The sequence below is a fragment of the Chaetura pelagica genome, unplaced genomic scaffold, assembly GCF_000747805.2.
Source record: "Chaetura pelagica isolate M959 unplaced genomic scaffold, ChaPel_1.0 scaffold12, whole genome shotgun sequence".
In the NCBI taxonomy this organism is placed as follows: Eukaryota; Metazoa; Chordata; class Aves; order Apodiformes; family Apodidae; genus Chaetura; species Chaetura pelagica.
Window position 1 is genome coordinate 5,640,427 of NW_009952801.1, and position 17,170 is coordinate 5,657,596.

The 17,170-nt window shown below is 36.8% G+C and overlaps 1 protein-coding gene across 3 annotated transcripts in view; it reads left to right on the plus strand.

Moving 5' to 3' along the window:
• The window catches only part of BZW2 (basic leucine zipper and W2 domains 2), a 33,456-nt gene that overhangs the window by 3,125 nt on the left and 13,161 nt on the right, over window positions 1-17,170 (plus strand). For 2 of the 3 annotated variants that reach the window (XM_009994944.1, XM_009994945.1), the window contains exons 2-7: window positions 3,021-3,197; window positions 4,342-4,445; window positions 6,069-6,134; window positions 11,620-11,755; window positions 15,042-15,151; window positions 17,029-17,170. The exon at window positions 17,029-17,170 is cut by the window's right edge and continues 26 nt beyond it. In XM_009994944.1, the coding sequence (XP_009993246.1) occupies window positions 3,021-3,197; window positions 4,342-4,445; window positions 6,069-6,134; window positions 11,620-11,755; window positions 15,042-15,151; window positions 17,029-17,170 (735 nt within the window). The remainder of the gene's footprint in view (window positions 1-3,020; window positions 3,198-4,341; window positions 4,446-6,068; window positions 6,135-11,619; window positions 11,756-15,041; window positions 15,152-17,028) is intronic. The other variant, XM_009994943.1, reaches the window with a different exon arrangement.

Consider the following 17,170-nt stretch of genomic DNA (forward strand, 5'->3'; position numbering starts at 1 on the left):
AAAGAAAATAAGGAAAGGAGATAAGGATCTAGGAAAATGATGAAAATGAAAAGCTCTGTATAGCACTGCTGCATTGGTTATTGTATGTATCACATCTGCAGCTACACCTGGTTCCTCTAGCTTGTGGTTGAAACTGTCCTTGTTCAATAATTATGTACTTGACAGCTCAACATACTGTTGTCACTTCTTGATGATGGCTTCATACACTGTTGTACTACATCAGCATATTCCTCTTCAGTACATTAGCTTAGTAGGAAAACGTCTCAATACAATTATAAAACATTTTTCATGCAATGAATTCACCTCTTCTTGCCTGTGTAAATTTTTAGATTGTGAGGGACAAGAAAAGAGTAGGGTACTCCACATGAGAGGAGGATTTCTGAGGCAGGAGAAGAATCTGTTTAAAATGCTAAGAAATGCTAATCATGGTGTTTGTGTTTGTACTAAGCACTGTGTACCCATGATACCAAGCATAAAACAGTTTTCAGTTTAGATTTGAACATGTTAAATTTCTAGACAAAATATAGTTGAAAAAATAAAATAGGAATATTTTTTTAAACTCATCTCTTTAGGTGGAACTCTGTCTTCTTTCTGGTTTATGAGTCATCAAGGATTTTCTTTTTTATCCTGCAAATAATACATAATTATTTGGTAATCCAAAAGAGAATCGTTATACTCAGATTCTTGTTTATGGATGGAGCTGTGTTTCTGGTGCTCAAATAAAACTGCTTGAAGTATATACATACTGAGGTGCTTTCACTTACTTCAATAAAAGGCTTATTTGATTTTGGGTTGGTTGGTTTGTTGCTTGCTTTTGGTTGTGTTTAGTAATTCAGGTTGGAGGAGAACTGTAACTGAGCATTTGGTAACTAGTCTGATACCTCAGATGGGATTCCAGTAGTATGCTTCTCTGAAGGCATTTCCCCAGAGCAAAAGCCTGTTATTCAGCTTCTCCACTTGACCCTATCTGGTTTGTCCACCATGGACATGCCCTGCAGATATGAGAGATGGTTACTCAAACAGCTGCTTCCAGATCTTCATCACAGCTGAAACTTGAGTTAATGTGTCTGAGAGCCTGGATATTTCCAAGGTCTAGGGTGAAGCAAAAGCCTTGGAAGAAGTCACTTGCAGTCCAGAGAGGGGGCTTATTGTGTAGTTTGTTGGATGATGAGAGTGTGGTAGGGGAAAAGCTAGGCTGGCACTGTGATTATGTGCATCACTTCAGGAGAAGCTGAGGTCAAGAACAGGTGATTTCCTGAGTGAGTATGTGGGTATCCATGCTGTTGAGTAATCCTCAGCTTTGGTCTGAGGAGGTTAGCTGCAGGGGATTGGGCAGTAAGCCACTTTGAGCTAGGTAATAGGGTCAACAAGCCACTAAAAGTTAGATGTAGCAGGGAATGTCTGGAAAATAATGTAATAGCTCATTTTTCTAGTACTTCTGGGCATTTCACAGACAGCCCTGGAGCTGCTGTTGGCTGTGTGCTTCCAGGTCCTTGGAAGGATTGGTTGAGTAGTCCACTAAGCTTTCCTGTGGCCTGGGACTGAGTGGGGGGGATTACTTGTGGTTTCCATATATAATTGTTGCAGGGTAAGGGAATGCCTTGGAAGAGGGTGAGAATGGGCAAGTTATGCCCTGAAGATGGTAGAATGAGTGCACCCCAGGTACTCACAGGGGAACAAGAAGAAACATTTCAGTTTTTGAAACAGTACAGCTAATACAAGTAGCCATTGTGTCTAAAATAGTTATCTAATTGCCTTAAGGCTGTTGTGGCAGGAGGGAAGGAATTGGGGAAGAAAGGCTATGAGAAAATAAGGTATGTTGGTAAATATTTGGGATAAAAAGCTGCACTATGAGTCACAGGGAAAGGAGACCTACAGCGAGAACATATGTACTGTTCAGAATATCTTCTCCCAAAAAGCCTGCAAGAGTTGCAGCTGGCACATCTCGGAGTACATTAGCATATGTTTAGACAGGAATTTTAGCAATCCTCATTCATCTTAGTAACTAAAAATCTCTGGATTTATCTTCTGGTGTGTGTGTTCTGGTGTATGTGCAGGTTTTTTTAAGAACTTGTATCAGCTTTTGTGTTAGCAAGTGATAACAAACTAGTTTCATTATTTTGATGTCACAGAACAGCTCACAGTTCTGTTTCTGAAGTTCAGAGTTGTTTTGATGGTAACAAGCATGTCATAGATGCCCTTATATAAAGTCAGGACTTGTTTGTTATGAAGCTTCAAGTGTTTGTGGTAAGCTGTTAACAGCCTACAAGAAAAAGCAGCAGGAAGTATGGGTAAATCTACCTAACTTTATCTGGAGGTTGCAGTTACATCTGTTGTGGAGGATGGCCATGACATAGGGATGTTGTCTAGGGGTCACGCTTAATCAAGTTCAACCAGGGACAGCTATAGAAAATGCAACATGAGAGTTACATTTTTGTGTTCTAGTGCTGCTCAGGATTGTGAAGATAAAAAATAAATTCTTGGTTACACTGTGTTACTGGGCCCCAAATGTAACACAAAAACTATTTTTATGAGTACATTCATCTCCTCTTTTCCTGAAGACTTGTCTTTTTGAAAACATTTTTGATATGTGACCATAGTTATTTAAAGAAAAGTGGAGTATTTGTACAGTGATATTATGCACACATAACACATTCCCTTTACTCTGCTATCATGTTTAGCAATACATAATTTGCGCACTCAGTATCTTCAATGAGAGAAGTAAGAGTATGAAATTTGAAAGCAATTTCAATAGTTGCATTTCCTTCCCATTATTTATTTCCCTATGTTTGTATGTGTCTTGGTTTTAAGGGAGATGATGAAGACAGGGAAGTGAGAGTAAACACTGCAAAATTTCCAGGTGAAGTAAAAGCCAAACAAACTTCTGGTGCCTTGACCAGGATGCAAAGAATACATTTAGGTGCTGTGGTCATTTCAATTGCTGGCTGATACAGGAATTTTAACAGAAAGTTTAAAAAATCACTCTCTTTCCTTTTCCTTCTTCTTTATCTCTCTTCCAGATGAAAAGGAGAAATTTGAACCCACTGTCTTCAGGGATACAATTGTCCAAGGCCTCAATGAAGCTGGGAATGACCTGGAGGCTATAGCCAAGTTTCTGGATGCAGCAGGCTCACGGCTTGATTATCGGCGCTATGCTGACACACTCTTTGATATTTTGGTAGCTGGCAGTATGCTAGGTAACCTGCAGTGTACCTGATACATAATTTGATGGTCAGCCTTGCTTCTTTTAAGATGCTGTCTTCTGTTACAAAAGTGGAAATTGTAAGCTTTATTACACTTTCACTCATCTAGGTACTTCTTGCATCTTGCATCATAGCATTGTTTACTGTATGTAAATGTGCAGTAATACTGAAGGACTTGATTGTGTGAAGCAGTCTGCAAATACACCAAACAATGACAGTTCTTTGAGAAGCCTTCAGTCTGAGCTGGAACAGCATATAAATGCAACAGCAAACAAAATGAGAGACACTAACTAGGGGAAACAGAGGAATTTATTAGCACTAAAAGGTATAATACAGCACTCCAGGTTATTAGCTGTTGCAAAGCTTGCATTGTAGATGTTGTAACAAGGGCTACCTACAAGGACAAGTGAAGGATGTGCTTTGTGGATGTTCATGGGATGTTCCTCCCCAGTATTAGTGGCAGTTTGGGCAAAAACATGTCTTTCATCTTCCTCTGTATTCTGTTTAAGTTGGCTCTTTTTACTGGACACCCTGGTTTGATTCCTGCTCCTGCTTTTTGGTATGTAAGAAGAAAAGATGTTTTTATAAGACTTGAGGTAATGCAGGAATCAAAAGCCAGTGGAAATATCCAGAAAGAAAGCTCTCAACAAAATAAGCTAGGATAAAGATCTTGTATCAGCGTTTTCAATGATTACATGAGCCTGGTAAGCATTAGAGGGTTTAGGAGGATGTTCCAAGTCCTGAAATTAATAACAAGGTGCTAATACTTGTCTCTTTGGAAAGGATTTACATTATCATGGTGTTAAAAGTAGTAGTTAAAATATGTGCAAGGATATACACCAACATGTACTTATTTGATCACACTCAGTGCTCTCAAATCCAGCTAAGAATCCTTAGTGTGACCTTGATCTCTGTCCTGTGCTGAAATGCAGCGTATCAGCCAGCTATCTCTTCTGTCAGATGCCACCACAGCATCACAAAGCTAGTCCTCTCTATTTTCCTCCTTCTCCCTTGCTACTTTTTAACCTTGCCTTTTGCCTCAGTGATGCTAACATAAGACTTACTAGACTTACTAAACCTTATAGAGCATTCTTTAAACTGAGAAATTGTTTCTTGGTTTTGATTTGTTTTCTTGTAGCTCCTGGAGGCACACGCATAGATGACAATGACAAGACCAAGATGACCAACCACTGTGTATTTTTTGCAGATGAAGATCATGATGCCATCCGAAATTATGCTCAGGTCAGTTAAGGCATGCCTGATTACTGTTCTCCTTGTATGTGTCAAGAGGGATTACACTGGAACATCTGCAGACAGTCTAGACTGCAATAGGCTAGTTACAGGGCACCTGAAAATCCAGTTAACCAGTAACCTGCCCTAACCTACACATTTTAGGTAAGAAAATAGGATGTCTAAGATTTGTATTGAACATATTTTTAGAAACATGTGAAGTATATGAATGACAAAAAATAGAAAGCTCACACCTCCAGCCTTTAGTTGTATAACTAGTTAGGAATTGGCCATATATACCAAGAGCTTTCATTTCCCCTATGTATGTGATACATAATTTCTTTTTTTCAGGAATAAGGTTTGCACAAATAACCTGTGTGAAATTAACACAAAAATTCAGTGAAGCCTAAAACATTATTGAAGAGAAGCTACCATGGCTTAACTCCTTAATGGAAGATAATAATTCTTTGAGAAAATACAGTAAGGGTTCTATTGAAAGTGCAAAGCCACTGTGCAATTCTGGGTACAAGTATGATTGCATGAAAATGCAGTACCATTGCAACACCATTGAAATTCCCATATGTCAAAAATCTGGTGGTTTTTTTAAATTAACCTATTTATCTTGATGCTGGAGATGCTGGAGACAGTAAGTGAAAGTATAAAAGCCACTGTCCCTGTTAAGGTGTTGAGAAGTGAATTGAAACTTTCTGAACTTGATTTCTCTCCCCACCACCATCCAGGCTGACAATAATGTTATTTGTTCTCTGTATGAACCTTTTTACTTGTGACAGTTAGTTGTATGTTTTGTGCAGTTACTTTTTTAATTTCTTGTCTTTCCCTTTTTCCATCTGAATGTGCCCTGCATCTGTGCTGCTTCTGCTTTCATAATCTATGGTCACGTAATTGGAAACAAATGGTGAAAACTGAAGAACAGGTGTTTCCAAGAACATACTTGTTTTAAAAGCTTTGTCAAATGTTTTTCCTCTTTTCCTCACAGTAGCGTATTTTGTCCTAAGCATTTGTGTTAGTGGATTTAACAGAGATCCTGCATCTACTGAAGATGCCCAGCAGTGCTACCTGGCTGTCTTACTCCATCAGTTTACACCTGACAGCTTCCCCAGAGAGCTGCATTAGCAGTGGAATAGCTAACCTTCTTCTCCTCCTTTTCCCTGCTTTTGATCACTGAATAGGGTGAAAAGTGGAGTAGGAATACAATTTTGGAAAATACAAAAGGCTTTCAAGCTGCAGTAGATTTGATTCAAACGTTGCTCTATGAAGCAAGAATTGCAAAACTTGTATTTTCCCATTTGTGAACAAACTAATAGAGACAGGTGTTTCGTGACAGAAAATGCAGGAGACAACTACAGAAGTATTGTTTTGCTGGCTGCTTATTTTCTGGGGGCAGTGTCTAAAGGTAAACTGGGCAGTGGTATATGAGTGTGAGAAGCTAGCAGTGCTTCCTACTTTTTCTTTGCTGCTGTGGAGAGGATAAAAAGGAACATTTGTCTTACCATGGATTAGTCAAAAATATTCTTTATGGATTCAGTAGTGGCAGTCTTGTTTCACTTTGCCTTTTTCTAAAGGCAAAGGATGGCTACAATAGTTAAATTTGAGTTAATCTGTGTTTATCTTCAGGTCTTCAATAAACTTATCAGGAGATACAAGTATCTGGAGAAAGCATTCGAAGATGAAATAAAAAAGGTAATGTTGGTGGCAATCTCCTCTTGAGCATGAATTTTTTGTCTAATATAATTGTATATTATATGTATATAAAAGTAATGTAAATGTATAATTTGGGACTATTATGTATTTTATTTACCTCTGCTGGAAAAGAGTGAAATATACAGGTGGCATCTTTGTCTGCAAATTTAGCTCTGTGTGAATGCTGCTGACAGCACATGATGTAGAGTAATTTTTAATTCATGCTTCCTTTGTATGGTTTGACCAAACACATCTTCTTATGTCCAACTCTTTGGTACTTCGATATGCTTTGGGTTATAGTTCTTCATGAGAAGTAGTGTTACTATCCTGTTCATAGAACAGCCCTCTGTGGTTTTTTCATGGAATAAATGCAAATCTGCTGTGCAGAATGTCACTTGATGTATGAATATTAAAATACTGTTGCATTGTGGAATGATTACTAAAGACAGGTTTTTGTAGTTGGAGTCATAGATATGTCCAAGAGAAAGTCATCACCACTGGCAGAGGATTCAGGACTTGCCTGTTAGACTGTGGTGGATATTTGTGGATACTGTTTTGTCATACTAAATTCTAAGGAGAGAGGAGAAACATGGATAGAAATTTTTGAAAAAAAAAAAAAAAACACAACAAAATGCAAACATTTTGCAACAAAATGTTGATTACTTTGATTCCCTAGTAACAGATGTAAATATATTTTTCTAATGGCCTGAATAAGTAATCAACACTGTGCTGTACTGTAAGTTAACAGGCATGTTGGTAATGACAAAACCTGTCCTGTGACTAAAATACCATATTTTTAAGTGTGTTTCCACATTTCCATGTTATTTAAACAATAGAAAGACTTCTGCAAGAGTGAAATGAGAAAGTCTGGAGCAGCACCACCTCTTGTGGCTGAATAAATTTGGCTCTAAATCATACATTCTTTTTGTGCTTGTGGACAGCATGTGTATTAACTGATTCTGATTGCTCAATGCATCATTTTAAAGACTAAATTTACTTCTATGCCCACACAACTCTAATGTTCTTGCTGTTAATTACTATAATCAGTGATATGAGAAGTGCTGACTCATAGCATGCAAGTTTCAGAGTATTCAGCATATTATATAACTGCCATGTCAATTCAAGCTGCCTCCTCTCTCTTCTGTAACTTGTTTGGTTTTGAATCCTCCAAGTTTCTAAGAATTCACTTAGCACACTTAGTGACAAGAAACTATGGTTAATATATAATAATTCAACTCTTCAGTTGAGGAACAAGTGCCTCTGATGTGAAGTTTAGCTGTATGCTAGCTTGAAAGAGAGCAAAAATTTGAGGTACAGAGTGACTAGAGCCATGCTACTTATTTGAAGCCCTTGGAAGCGTGGTAGCCATGACAGTGTGTGGTCAGAGTAGCTGTGTTCACCTTGCAGACTACTAATCTCAATTTTAGGAACATGCTTTTTGTATATTTTAATGTCAGATATTGGTATGACAAAGCAGAAGACTAGGTTTGCATAATGGTCCCAGGTTGAGGGGAAGTTTTTTCCATCTGCTCTTTCATTGCCACTATAACTGAACTATACATCTACATTTTTACATCTAAATTATTTTGTTCAAGCAATTTCAACAGAATAAAAGGATTTTTAAGTGCATTGCTCACCTGCATTTTTTTTTTTATATTGGCAGCTTAAGTTCATATGAGCAATGCCCAGCAATACTGGCATAGACCTGTGACAACATCTTGCAATAATTTCAGTAGAATTCTCAGTTCCAAATTTGTGTTCTTTCTTATGTATGTATTTCTGTTCAAGTCAGTGGATGAAGAATGCAGTACTTAGCTATCTACATAGCTTATTTGTATGTTTTAGCAGCATTCTATGTAGGTTTTTTATTATCAAATGGGATAAAATGCAGATAAGTACATTTTTTGTCTTAACAGTGGTAAATATTACTGAGACATGAGGATGTCTGAAATACTGGGCGGTGTTATGAGGTTCTTTGTTTGTGGTCCTATTTTCCTAATGAAAGCATCCTAAATCAAGCTGGGAATTACAAAATAAGAGGAGACTAATATTATGAGGTCAAATGGGGAGTAAACTGAGATTAATTAGGTCAGCTAAATGCAAGGCAAGAATCAGTCAGCAAGTATCTCTTGTTGTGTTAGCTGCCTGTCTCCATTGCTGACAATTCAGTGCTGTCTACCCATATCAACCCATAAGATGCTAAAGCAACAGATTACTACATATAACGAAGATACAAAAAGACAACACACTACCTGTGTGGATAAAATTTCCAAATTTTCTCTATTAAGGTTTCTAGAACTCAAGAGCAGAAGCACTTGTTTTTCTTGTATGCTTTTTATGTCTTGTGTGTGTGTTTACTTGCACATATCTTATCTGCCCAGAATTTGTGCCCAAATGACTTTTTCTTTGAGGTAAAAAATAGCATGGAACAGCACATTAGGTCTGATCTTGTGCTTATTAGGAGGCATTCTGAACTCCTACTTAGATAGGTGGGAGTTGTTCTAGCTATGGTAAAAATACAAAATTGTGAGCCAGAACTGTACATTTTATGCCTGGAATCAGTCTGTATCTGTAACAAAAGCAGTAATGCTAGTGCCTGGCTAACAGCAGGCAAGCATCAGCTTGGAGAACTTTTCTGTGGGTGGTTTGGTACTATTCTGAAGTGACTTGGACATTTTGTGACTTCCCTGCAGAGCTTTGTAATTGCAGTGGTAAAAGAAGAGCTCTTAAAGTAATCAGCTATAAAAATCTGAAACAACAGCTTTGAACTGAACGTTTTGTTCTTTTTGATGGTTTTTAAGCAGGTATTAAAGGTTTTGATTCTTCCTATCACCTAGTCTCCTCCTAAATTAGGCCATGTTTCACAATTGCTTTAAAGTATAGAATATCCTTGAACAGCAGAAAATTATATGTTTAAGTCTATTTGAGCTGCTTTTCAAAAATATTAATAAAATAAAAATTATGATACTCGCACCAGCAATATTTAAAATAGTCTGAGACATGTAAAAGATGAGGTTCCTTCTCAAAACATACTGCAGTGGGGTACTGTTCAAGAACAACATAATTCATGTTCATGCTAAAAGTAGTATATTTCAAAGGAAAGGGAAGAGGAGGAGGCTGTGAACTTCACAGATACATGATTTCAGACCTTCCAAAACATTGCAACAAACACAGATTTCTCAAAACTGATTTGATAAATGTTGGGGTGTTCTTCTCTTAGAACCCTTCTCCACCTTGAATTCCATAGTTCTGGTATTGCAGCTGAATTTACTGCTGTTGTTGGTTTCATGACTTAAATCTGACAAAAATGGGTATAATTGTTAAAGATCTAGTAATTGCTAACAAAATCCAATGCAGATTATACCTAGGAAATATGTCAAAATCTTCCCTGTCATGTTAAAGTAGTCAGTGTGATCACTTTCTAATCAAAATCCTCGTCTGTTGCTTATAGAGCAGCAGAAGTGGTGTTCAGTAGCCTACACAAAAATCTAAAGCTATTTCCTCTCTTAACAGTCTCAGTACATACAGTAAAGAGCAAAAGGTCTAATTCAGAGTTTTTCCTGTGCAGGCCTCATTTTAGTACAGTATCACAAAGTTTTCATAAAGAAAACCTGAAACCTCCAGGTCTCCATCATATACTAGACATGTATTGAAATTTTTTTAAAATGTTTTCAGTCTTACCATTAAATGTGACCCTGGAATTCCTTTCCCTGCATCATTATATATGCCAGCTAACTGCTGCTTTTGAATATACAGCACAGCACTTGTTTCTCATCCATATATTTAGAAATAATAATTCCATTGATCTGTATCCCAATTTTCTTACAGTTTTTTCCTTATGAGTCACAGTTCGTTGAAATAAAATGGCATCTTGAGCTTTTACAGTTTCGTAATTTTTATTTTAAGCTAAAACTGCACGTTGCAATCATTTGGCTGAAGCCTTCTAAAAAAAACCAAATTATTTGTCTGTGGCTGAATCATTCAGGCTTGTGTAAGCTATAATTTAAAGCTGATGCTATTATGTAAGTACTACCATATTAACGAGGGTTTTTTTGGGTTTGTTCACTGATATAGAGCAGAGCTATTCATAAAATATTGCATGAGTTTTAATAGCTTAATTCTTTAGTTATCTGGATTTTTAAAATATCACTGCATTTAGAAAGCTTTACAGTTAATGATAAGCCGATTAGATGTCTGGGAGAACAGCTCTCACTGTCCATGGTAACGAACAAGTGCAGGGACATGACTGATACTCTGTCCTTTTGTATGGGTAGGTTTTGTTAATTAAGAAATACCCTTGAATTGGAAAAGTGGGTGGGAATTTTCCATCAGCACGAGCTGTTCTAATTTGCTTACGTATGTTGCTCATTTGGAGAAGGAAAAAGGGTGTCGTGAAGCAGAAGGTGGTTGAAGAAGGAAATGAGAATTCCTTTCTAATTCCAGAAATGGATGTCTGCAGTCTTTTTTCTTTTTGTATGTGTATATTGATGCTAAATTAGTAAGCTGACTTCTTATGGAGTCAGCAGCTTTTTTGCAATGAATGAAGCTGCCCTTTACTGTCTACCCTCCTTTTTCCTATTACCCACAATGTGGTTGCTAACAACATGTTAAGAAAACATTATTGTTAATGGTAATGCTACTGGCAAAATCTCATTTAGCACAACTTTATTTGTGATGAAGAAGAAAAGGTGTATAATGTACTTCATCAATACACTTTCAAGTAATTAATTTTAATATATGAAATTAAGATATTTTAAATAGATTTAATTGCCAGTTTTAGACTTTGAAGGAGTAAAAATGTAGTTCAGATCTTGCAGCACCTAAGACTGTGAGATTTATAATTTTTTTCTCAAGCTGGTTGTTTCCTCTTGTAATTAGTACTGGGAGGTACATAAGCAAAGTCTTAAAGCAGCTTTTGTTCCTGTTTGTCTATCCTTTGTCAGCTTTATCAAGAATGTCTAAATTTGAAATCTATATTTCTTATTTTTAGCCAATAGAAGATCTGTTGTAATTGTTCTGTGCTCTCTTCCCCAAAAGGAAAACAGGAAACTTTCTCATCCTTTTATTGTTCACATAAGTCATAGCTTTTGTAAGCTAGAAAAGGAACTGCAGCTCTGTGGGGCTTAGTCCGAAGTCTGAAGATGGACATGGGCAGGCTCCTGTTAGCCTGCTGAAATCAGCAGCTCTATGATCCTCTAATTTCTGTGGGCCAAAAGCCTTTAAAAGCACTTCTATTTTTACACGTGTATTTGGAGATGACAGACCTTGATTCCTTGAGTAAGGCTACATTCCACATGCTTGTGTCTTTATGGAAAATGCAATTATAAGCAATCAGTGAAATGGTACTGCCATGCTTCAGGTCAGATTTGTATGTGATTGCTACTAATTATAGCAGGAGTTCTTGAGAAATAAACTGCTAAAACTCATCTCTACCAGTTATCGTTGCCTGTGGCTTTAATTTTTCGTTTTCTTTTCTGACCCACAGCTTCTGCTGTTTCTTAAAGCCTTTACTGAGACGGAGCAGACAAAGCTGGCAATGCTTTCTGGCATCCTGTTGGCTAATGGCACTCTTCCTGCTACCATTTTAACAAGCCTCTTCACTGACAATATAGTCAAAGAAGGTAATTTACAATATGATCTTTTTTCTTACATTAGCTTTAATTGGAGATGGGAAACCTGTAACTGTACAACAGAAATCATTATTTTAAAGCAGAAGCATATACAGACAGCAACAGCCAACATACTTCATTAAATCTAATGAAAGCAGTTTGACATAAGAAAAAAACCAACAAAAAGCAAAAACAAACCCTAAAGAGCTTATGTTTTTTGGAAGTTATACACGTGTGTGCAGAATTATAGAGTATATATATTATTGTGATACTATACAAGTATAAAGTTTAATATCTATTCCTAATATGTGCCTACTAGCATTTTTTCAAGTGTTGCAAATACCTCTTGCATGTAAGTGTGACATGGGACAGAGAGCACATGCAGACTAACTGAATGTTGCAGAAGAAAAAAGAAATATGCAAACCTGCATTTTGCCTTCATACTAGTAGTGATCAATATTCAAAACAGTTTCCCATGGACCTGTATGATGAGTAGTTGTGTTTTTCTATCTTAGGGTATAATGCCTATTTCAGATTACTTTTTTTTTCTCCTTTTTTCTGAGGGTTTTTACATATTTATTTATAGCTAGCTACCTTGGAGTCCTGATTTTCCAAATACTTGCTCAACAGTGTCTTTCTCTGCCGGTTACCGACTACCTGAAATAATTGCACTTTTAATGTTGAACAGTTTTCATGGAATCTTTTTGGCTTTGTTAAAGAGCTATATATTAGCTAAGATGTATTCTAACTTCTATTAAAAAAAAAAAGTGTTCTGACTTCATGTTCTTATTTTCAGAATGCTAACCATTGCATTTGTTTTCTAAATGCTGCAGAAAGAAAAGCCACAGCTGCAGCTTTGCTCACTCATCATCCACAGCTTTTGGAATCAGACTTAAACTAGGAGAAAGTTCAAACAAAAGCACTTATCTATGTCTAGGGTGATGGCCTGGAATATTTTTAAATCAAAGTCTGTTTCTAGTTATGGGAAGACAAGAGGCATCTGAAAACTCAAATGTTTAAAACTTTGTTATTTGTTATATTTTAAGAATACAGTTTTTATGTACAAATCCTAGAACAAATTCCTTTTGCATTATGAGCTTGGATTTATAAGAGTCCTTTTGTCAAAAGCTTACATATACTTTTGGTTCTTGGTTTATATATACTAAAGAGGTACCTGTATGTCAGCATTTGAGGAAAAGATTGTTCAAGCAGTCTTCTGGAATAAATCTTTTATGGAAGAATAATTGAAGATACAAAGATAAATGAAAATCAGGAAAAAGATCAAGGCTTAAAACAGTTAGATCATACAAAAATTAACTTGATACTTTCTTTGCTACTAAGGTTAAAATGCATGAGGAAAAAAGGGAGAGTTAATCAATATGACAATTTAACATTGGCAAAGAATTCTGGAAGGGAGACAGGATGGATTGTGCTGATAGGAGATCTGTCAAGTTTGAGGACACGTATCTAAATTCATTTTAGGTTTACCCTTTTCCAGTGTTGCCATTATTTTTACTGTGATGTATAAATGTGGGAAAAAAATGGTTTTTGGAGGGGTGGATAGTGTGTTTTCAGCAGAGACATGGAGAGTCTAGGCAGTGGTGAAACCTCATCAGGGTTAAATGTACCCATGCCGAAAAAAAGTGCAAATGCAAAAAGAGCAGCTAACAGGGCTAATCAATAAAAGAATGGCTGAAGTTGCTTTCTTCTACAAATAGGGAAAAAAAACAGAAAAACAGAAGAGCTTTTTAAGGGAATAGATATTGGGGGCACATGAATAGAGTATTGGAACTGGCCAATGAAAATTTGGACTGTAAATTAGAAGTAAGTTTGAAAGCATGTGGATAGTGAAGCCCTAGAAGAACCTCCCTCTAATATTTTTAATGACATAAAACTTTCTTTGTTTTAAGCTAAAGCTTGAAAAAGGGCTTAGGACATGACTACTGGGGACCATTCTTGGTGACAGAAACCAAACAGTTCCATTCACATTAGATGCAGTGGACTGTGTTTGCAGATTCAGAAATTTCAGGTGGACATTACACCTAGGTCCCCTGTTAGTTGACCAGGCTTTGTCAGTCTTGACTAGTCAGCCCACAGAACTTACGGTCACTGCATTATGCCCTGCTGTACATGTAAAACAAGCCCAGAGTAGTAGGCCTCTCTTGGCATGGCATTGTGCATCCATGGTTCTATATAGTACTTCTCTAAGGATTGTGCCTTATGACTTAGCTCTTGAAATAAGGTTGCCAAAACTGTCAGAACAATCCAGATCTGTAGTGAATGTTAATGAAGTTTACACTGCTCTGGGAATAATCTGTTCTTCTTTGATGATTAATTAAGTCAGTGTATCCTAGAAATAAATCTATCTAGAAAGTGGCTAAGAATGACAAACCAACTTCCTACCAATAGATCCCATCTTGTTCTTAGAGGTTCAGGACTGTTCAGAGGTCAAACAGAAAATTACAACCATCAGCTGTAATACAGTACATTATTATCATTATTACCCTCAATAGCACTGTAAATGTTGATATGGGAGTAGTACAGAGATTCATAACAGGCGTACTGGTGACCTTCCTCAGGGTTGAGCTGGGTCTCCATCTCTGAGACCTTTCAGCTTCTTTGAGTTCCCTGTACTGGCTGCCCACAGCTGAGAAGCTGGAGCAGAGGAAATAAATTGTTGTTTTCCCTGCTGCTCTAGGAAATAGAGAAATAGGAGGTGTGGGGATAATGGTTTCTTAGCTCCCCTAGGAAAGCTACAGCCAGTAGAGGTAGTTTGTTTGATTTTGGTTTAATGCACAAAAGTTGTGCCTTAAGGAAGGAATTTTTCTATTTAAAATTGTGTTTGTGCCTTGTCTTACCACCTTTTAAATGCCTCCTAGGAGGACAAGGTACAAAACTTGGAAGTTGCAAATTTATTTAACCGTATTGACTTGCTAAAAAGCCCTTTTTTCAGTTCTTATTCCTGACTATCCCTTATTGTTTTGTTCCTTCATTTCCTAATGCATAATGTTTGCTTGCATTGGACTTGGTTTGTAAATTGGGGAGGTAGGAAAAATAGTTGCAAAGAAACCTCTGAACAATTGAATGGTGATTTGTGATACAGAATGAAAATATTTTCAGTTTAGCATACTTCAGAGAATTAATGCTGCATTAAAGACAAAAACTGAGCATTTCAGTTCTGTGTTGAGCATTTTCATTCCATATTCTTGTAACCACTTTGTAACCTTGTAATTCTCATAGCCATCTCTAACTCCTGTTGAAAATTGCTGAAGCATATTTTGTGTTTTTCCTCAACCAGGGATTGCAGCCTCTTTCGCTGTAAAGCTTTTTAAAGCATGGATGGCAGAGAAAGATGCCAATTCTGTCACTTCTGCTTTAAGAAAAGCCAACCTTGACAAGAGATTACTAGTAAGTACAATATATTTTCAGTAATCTTTATCTCTCCTTGGGAAAGGGACATAAAATGCAGATGGTAGTTTGCTGTAAGCATGTTAACTCCCCCTCAGACTCTTTTAGCGTTTTTTAAATATTTTGAATCACAGCAATATTGTTATGGCTGTAGCTTTGATTCAGGTTCAGGAATATTCAATAAATAGCACATGATTTTACATTCTGTCTCATTTTTTTTCTGTAGTTAAATGCCTTCTGAAAGACTGTATGTATGTGGCTTGGGAATTAATTAAATGGAGTTTTTTCTAACCACTGCTAGCAAAACACGCCACCAGCAGCTGTGCATGAAGACTTTTATTTTTTTAAATGTTTTACTTTTGTAAATATTAAATTATAAAGTGCTATAATTAGAATGTAAGTTTCCAAAGTGACAGTGTTTAAATAATATACTGAAAGCACAGTAAGCTGTTTTTCTGCAGCAGTAGCTTTCAGGGTAGCATAAATGGTCCTGCAGTAATGACAGCAGACCAAGTAGGAGCAATGCAGGAAGGCTTTCATCCTTTGGACTCAAAACCTGAATTCTGGGTTTGTAGCAATGTCCGGAGGTACGTGTCATGTGCTTTTCTCTCCCAGTGTCTTTCTGAAGATCAGTAGGGGGGTTTTTAATCCTCAAAAAGATTGCTGCTGTGATAATCCAGTCAAATGCCCTGCATCCTGTGCAGTACTGCCTCTGGGGAGAATTTCAGCAGTATTTCCTGTTTGCACCTCAATAATTTATGATTAGGCAAGAATCTTTCAAAAGTGAAGCAACCTTCTATGCCCCTACATCTCTTCAATTTGTATCTTATTTTAAGAGTCCAAATCATAAATAATTTGTTATAAATCTGGGAAAGGAGCTATTTTTTAAATTTATTTATTTTTTATTACTGGGGGGAAAAAGCAAGCTGCATCTTACTTCTGTTTCAAACTTCACTGACTTATGCTTTCAGCTGTGGGGTCTCATTATGCTCCTATATGAAAGAACTATAATGTATCAGATGATGTTGCCTAGCATACATGCCCTCATAATAGTTTCTTCTCAATCTAATTTTCAGTAAGTAAACAGATTGAGGGTCTTAAGCTTCTTTGTAAAAAAATGTGCTTGCTATCCATCTCACAAATCATTGTTAGACACCAAGAGCTGGATGGTAAGCAAATGCCATTGATTTCTTGCCAATATGGGGCATTTGCTGTAGCAATTTTTAGGAATAATTTTAACTTATCTAAGAACCTGGACTTCTATAAATGATAGATTGACAGTGCCTTTGAATTAGAAATGCCTACAGGAGTGAAGTTTAACAGTACAAACTGGATTTTGTGGTTTTTGTTAAATGATGCATTAGTGGTAATCATTGCTCAGCACAGCAGGAACATCAGGCCAGGGTGCCTGGGCCACACACGTGTTGCTAAATGTATATTTCTTAAGGGGTACAGATATGGATGCACTGGGAGGGCATAGTAAATGTGCTTTGAATATAATGGCTTTACCATCTATTCCTTTATACTTCCCCTTGGAAGACACTTGGAATCTGGAAGAGGTATAGTTTCTCTGAGGACTGTTTTGAGCAACATCTTAAGCTGACAGCTGTTCTTAAGTACATGCACTTTATGTGGAGAGGGTGTTAGGTTTTTTTATAACTGATGATAATTTTTCCCTCCACAATATCGAAACAGAACATTATGAATGAAATATTGGCTTTTCCAATGTTAATACAAGCAGTGATTTTTTTATTATTTCTTTTTTTAATGCAGTGCCAGGCGATTTCCACTGTTCATTCTTTTAAAGTACTCTTTCCATTCTGTCAAGAGTAAAAATTGGTTATTTATTTAATAGAGAGCATTCCTGTCTTTTTTAGGAACTATTTCCAGCCAACCGGCAGAATGTGGACCATTTTGCCAAGTATTTTACTGAAGCAGGTCTAAAAGAGCTCTCAGATTTCCTTAGAGTTCAGCAGTCACTGGGGACTCGTAAAGAACTTCAAAAAGAGCTACAAGAAC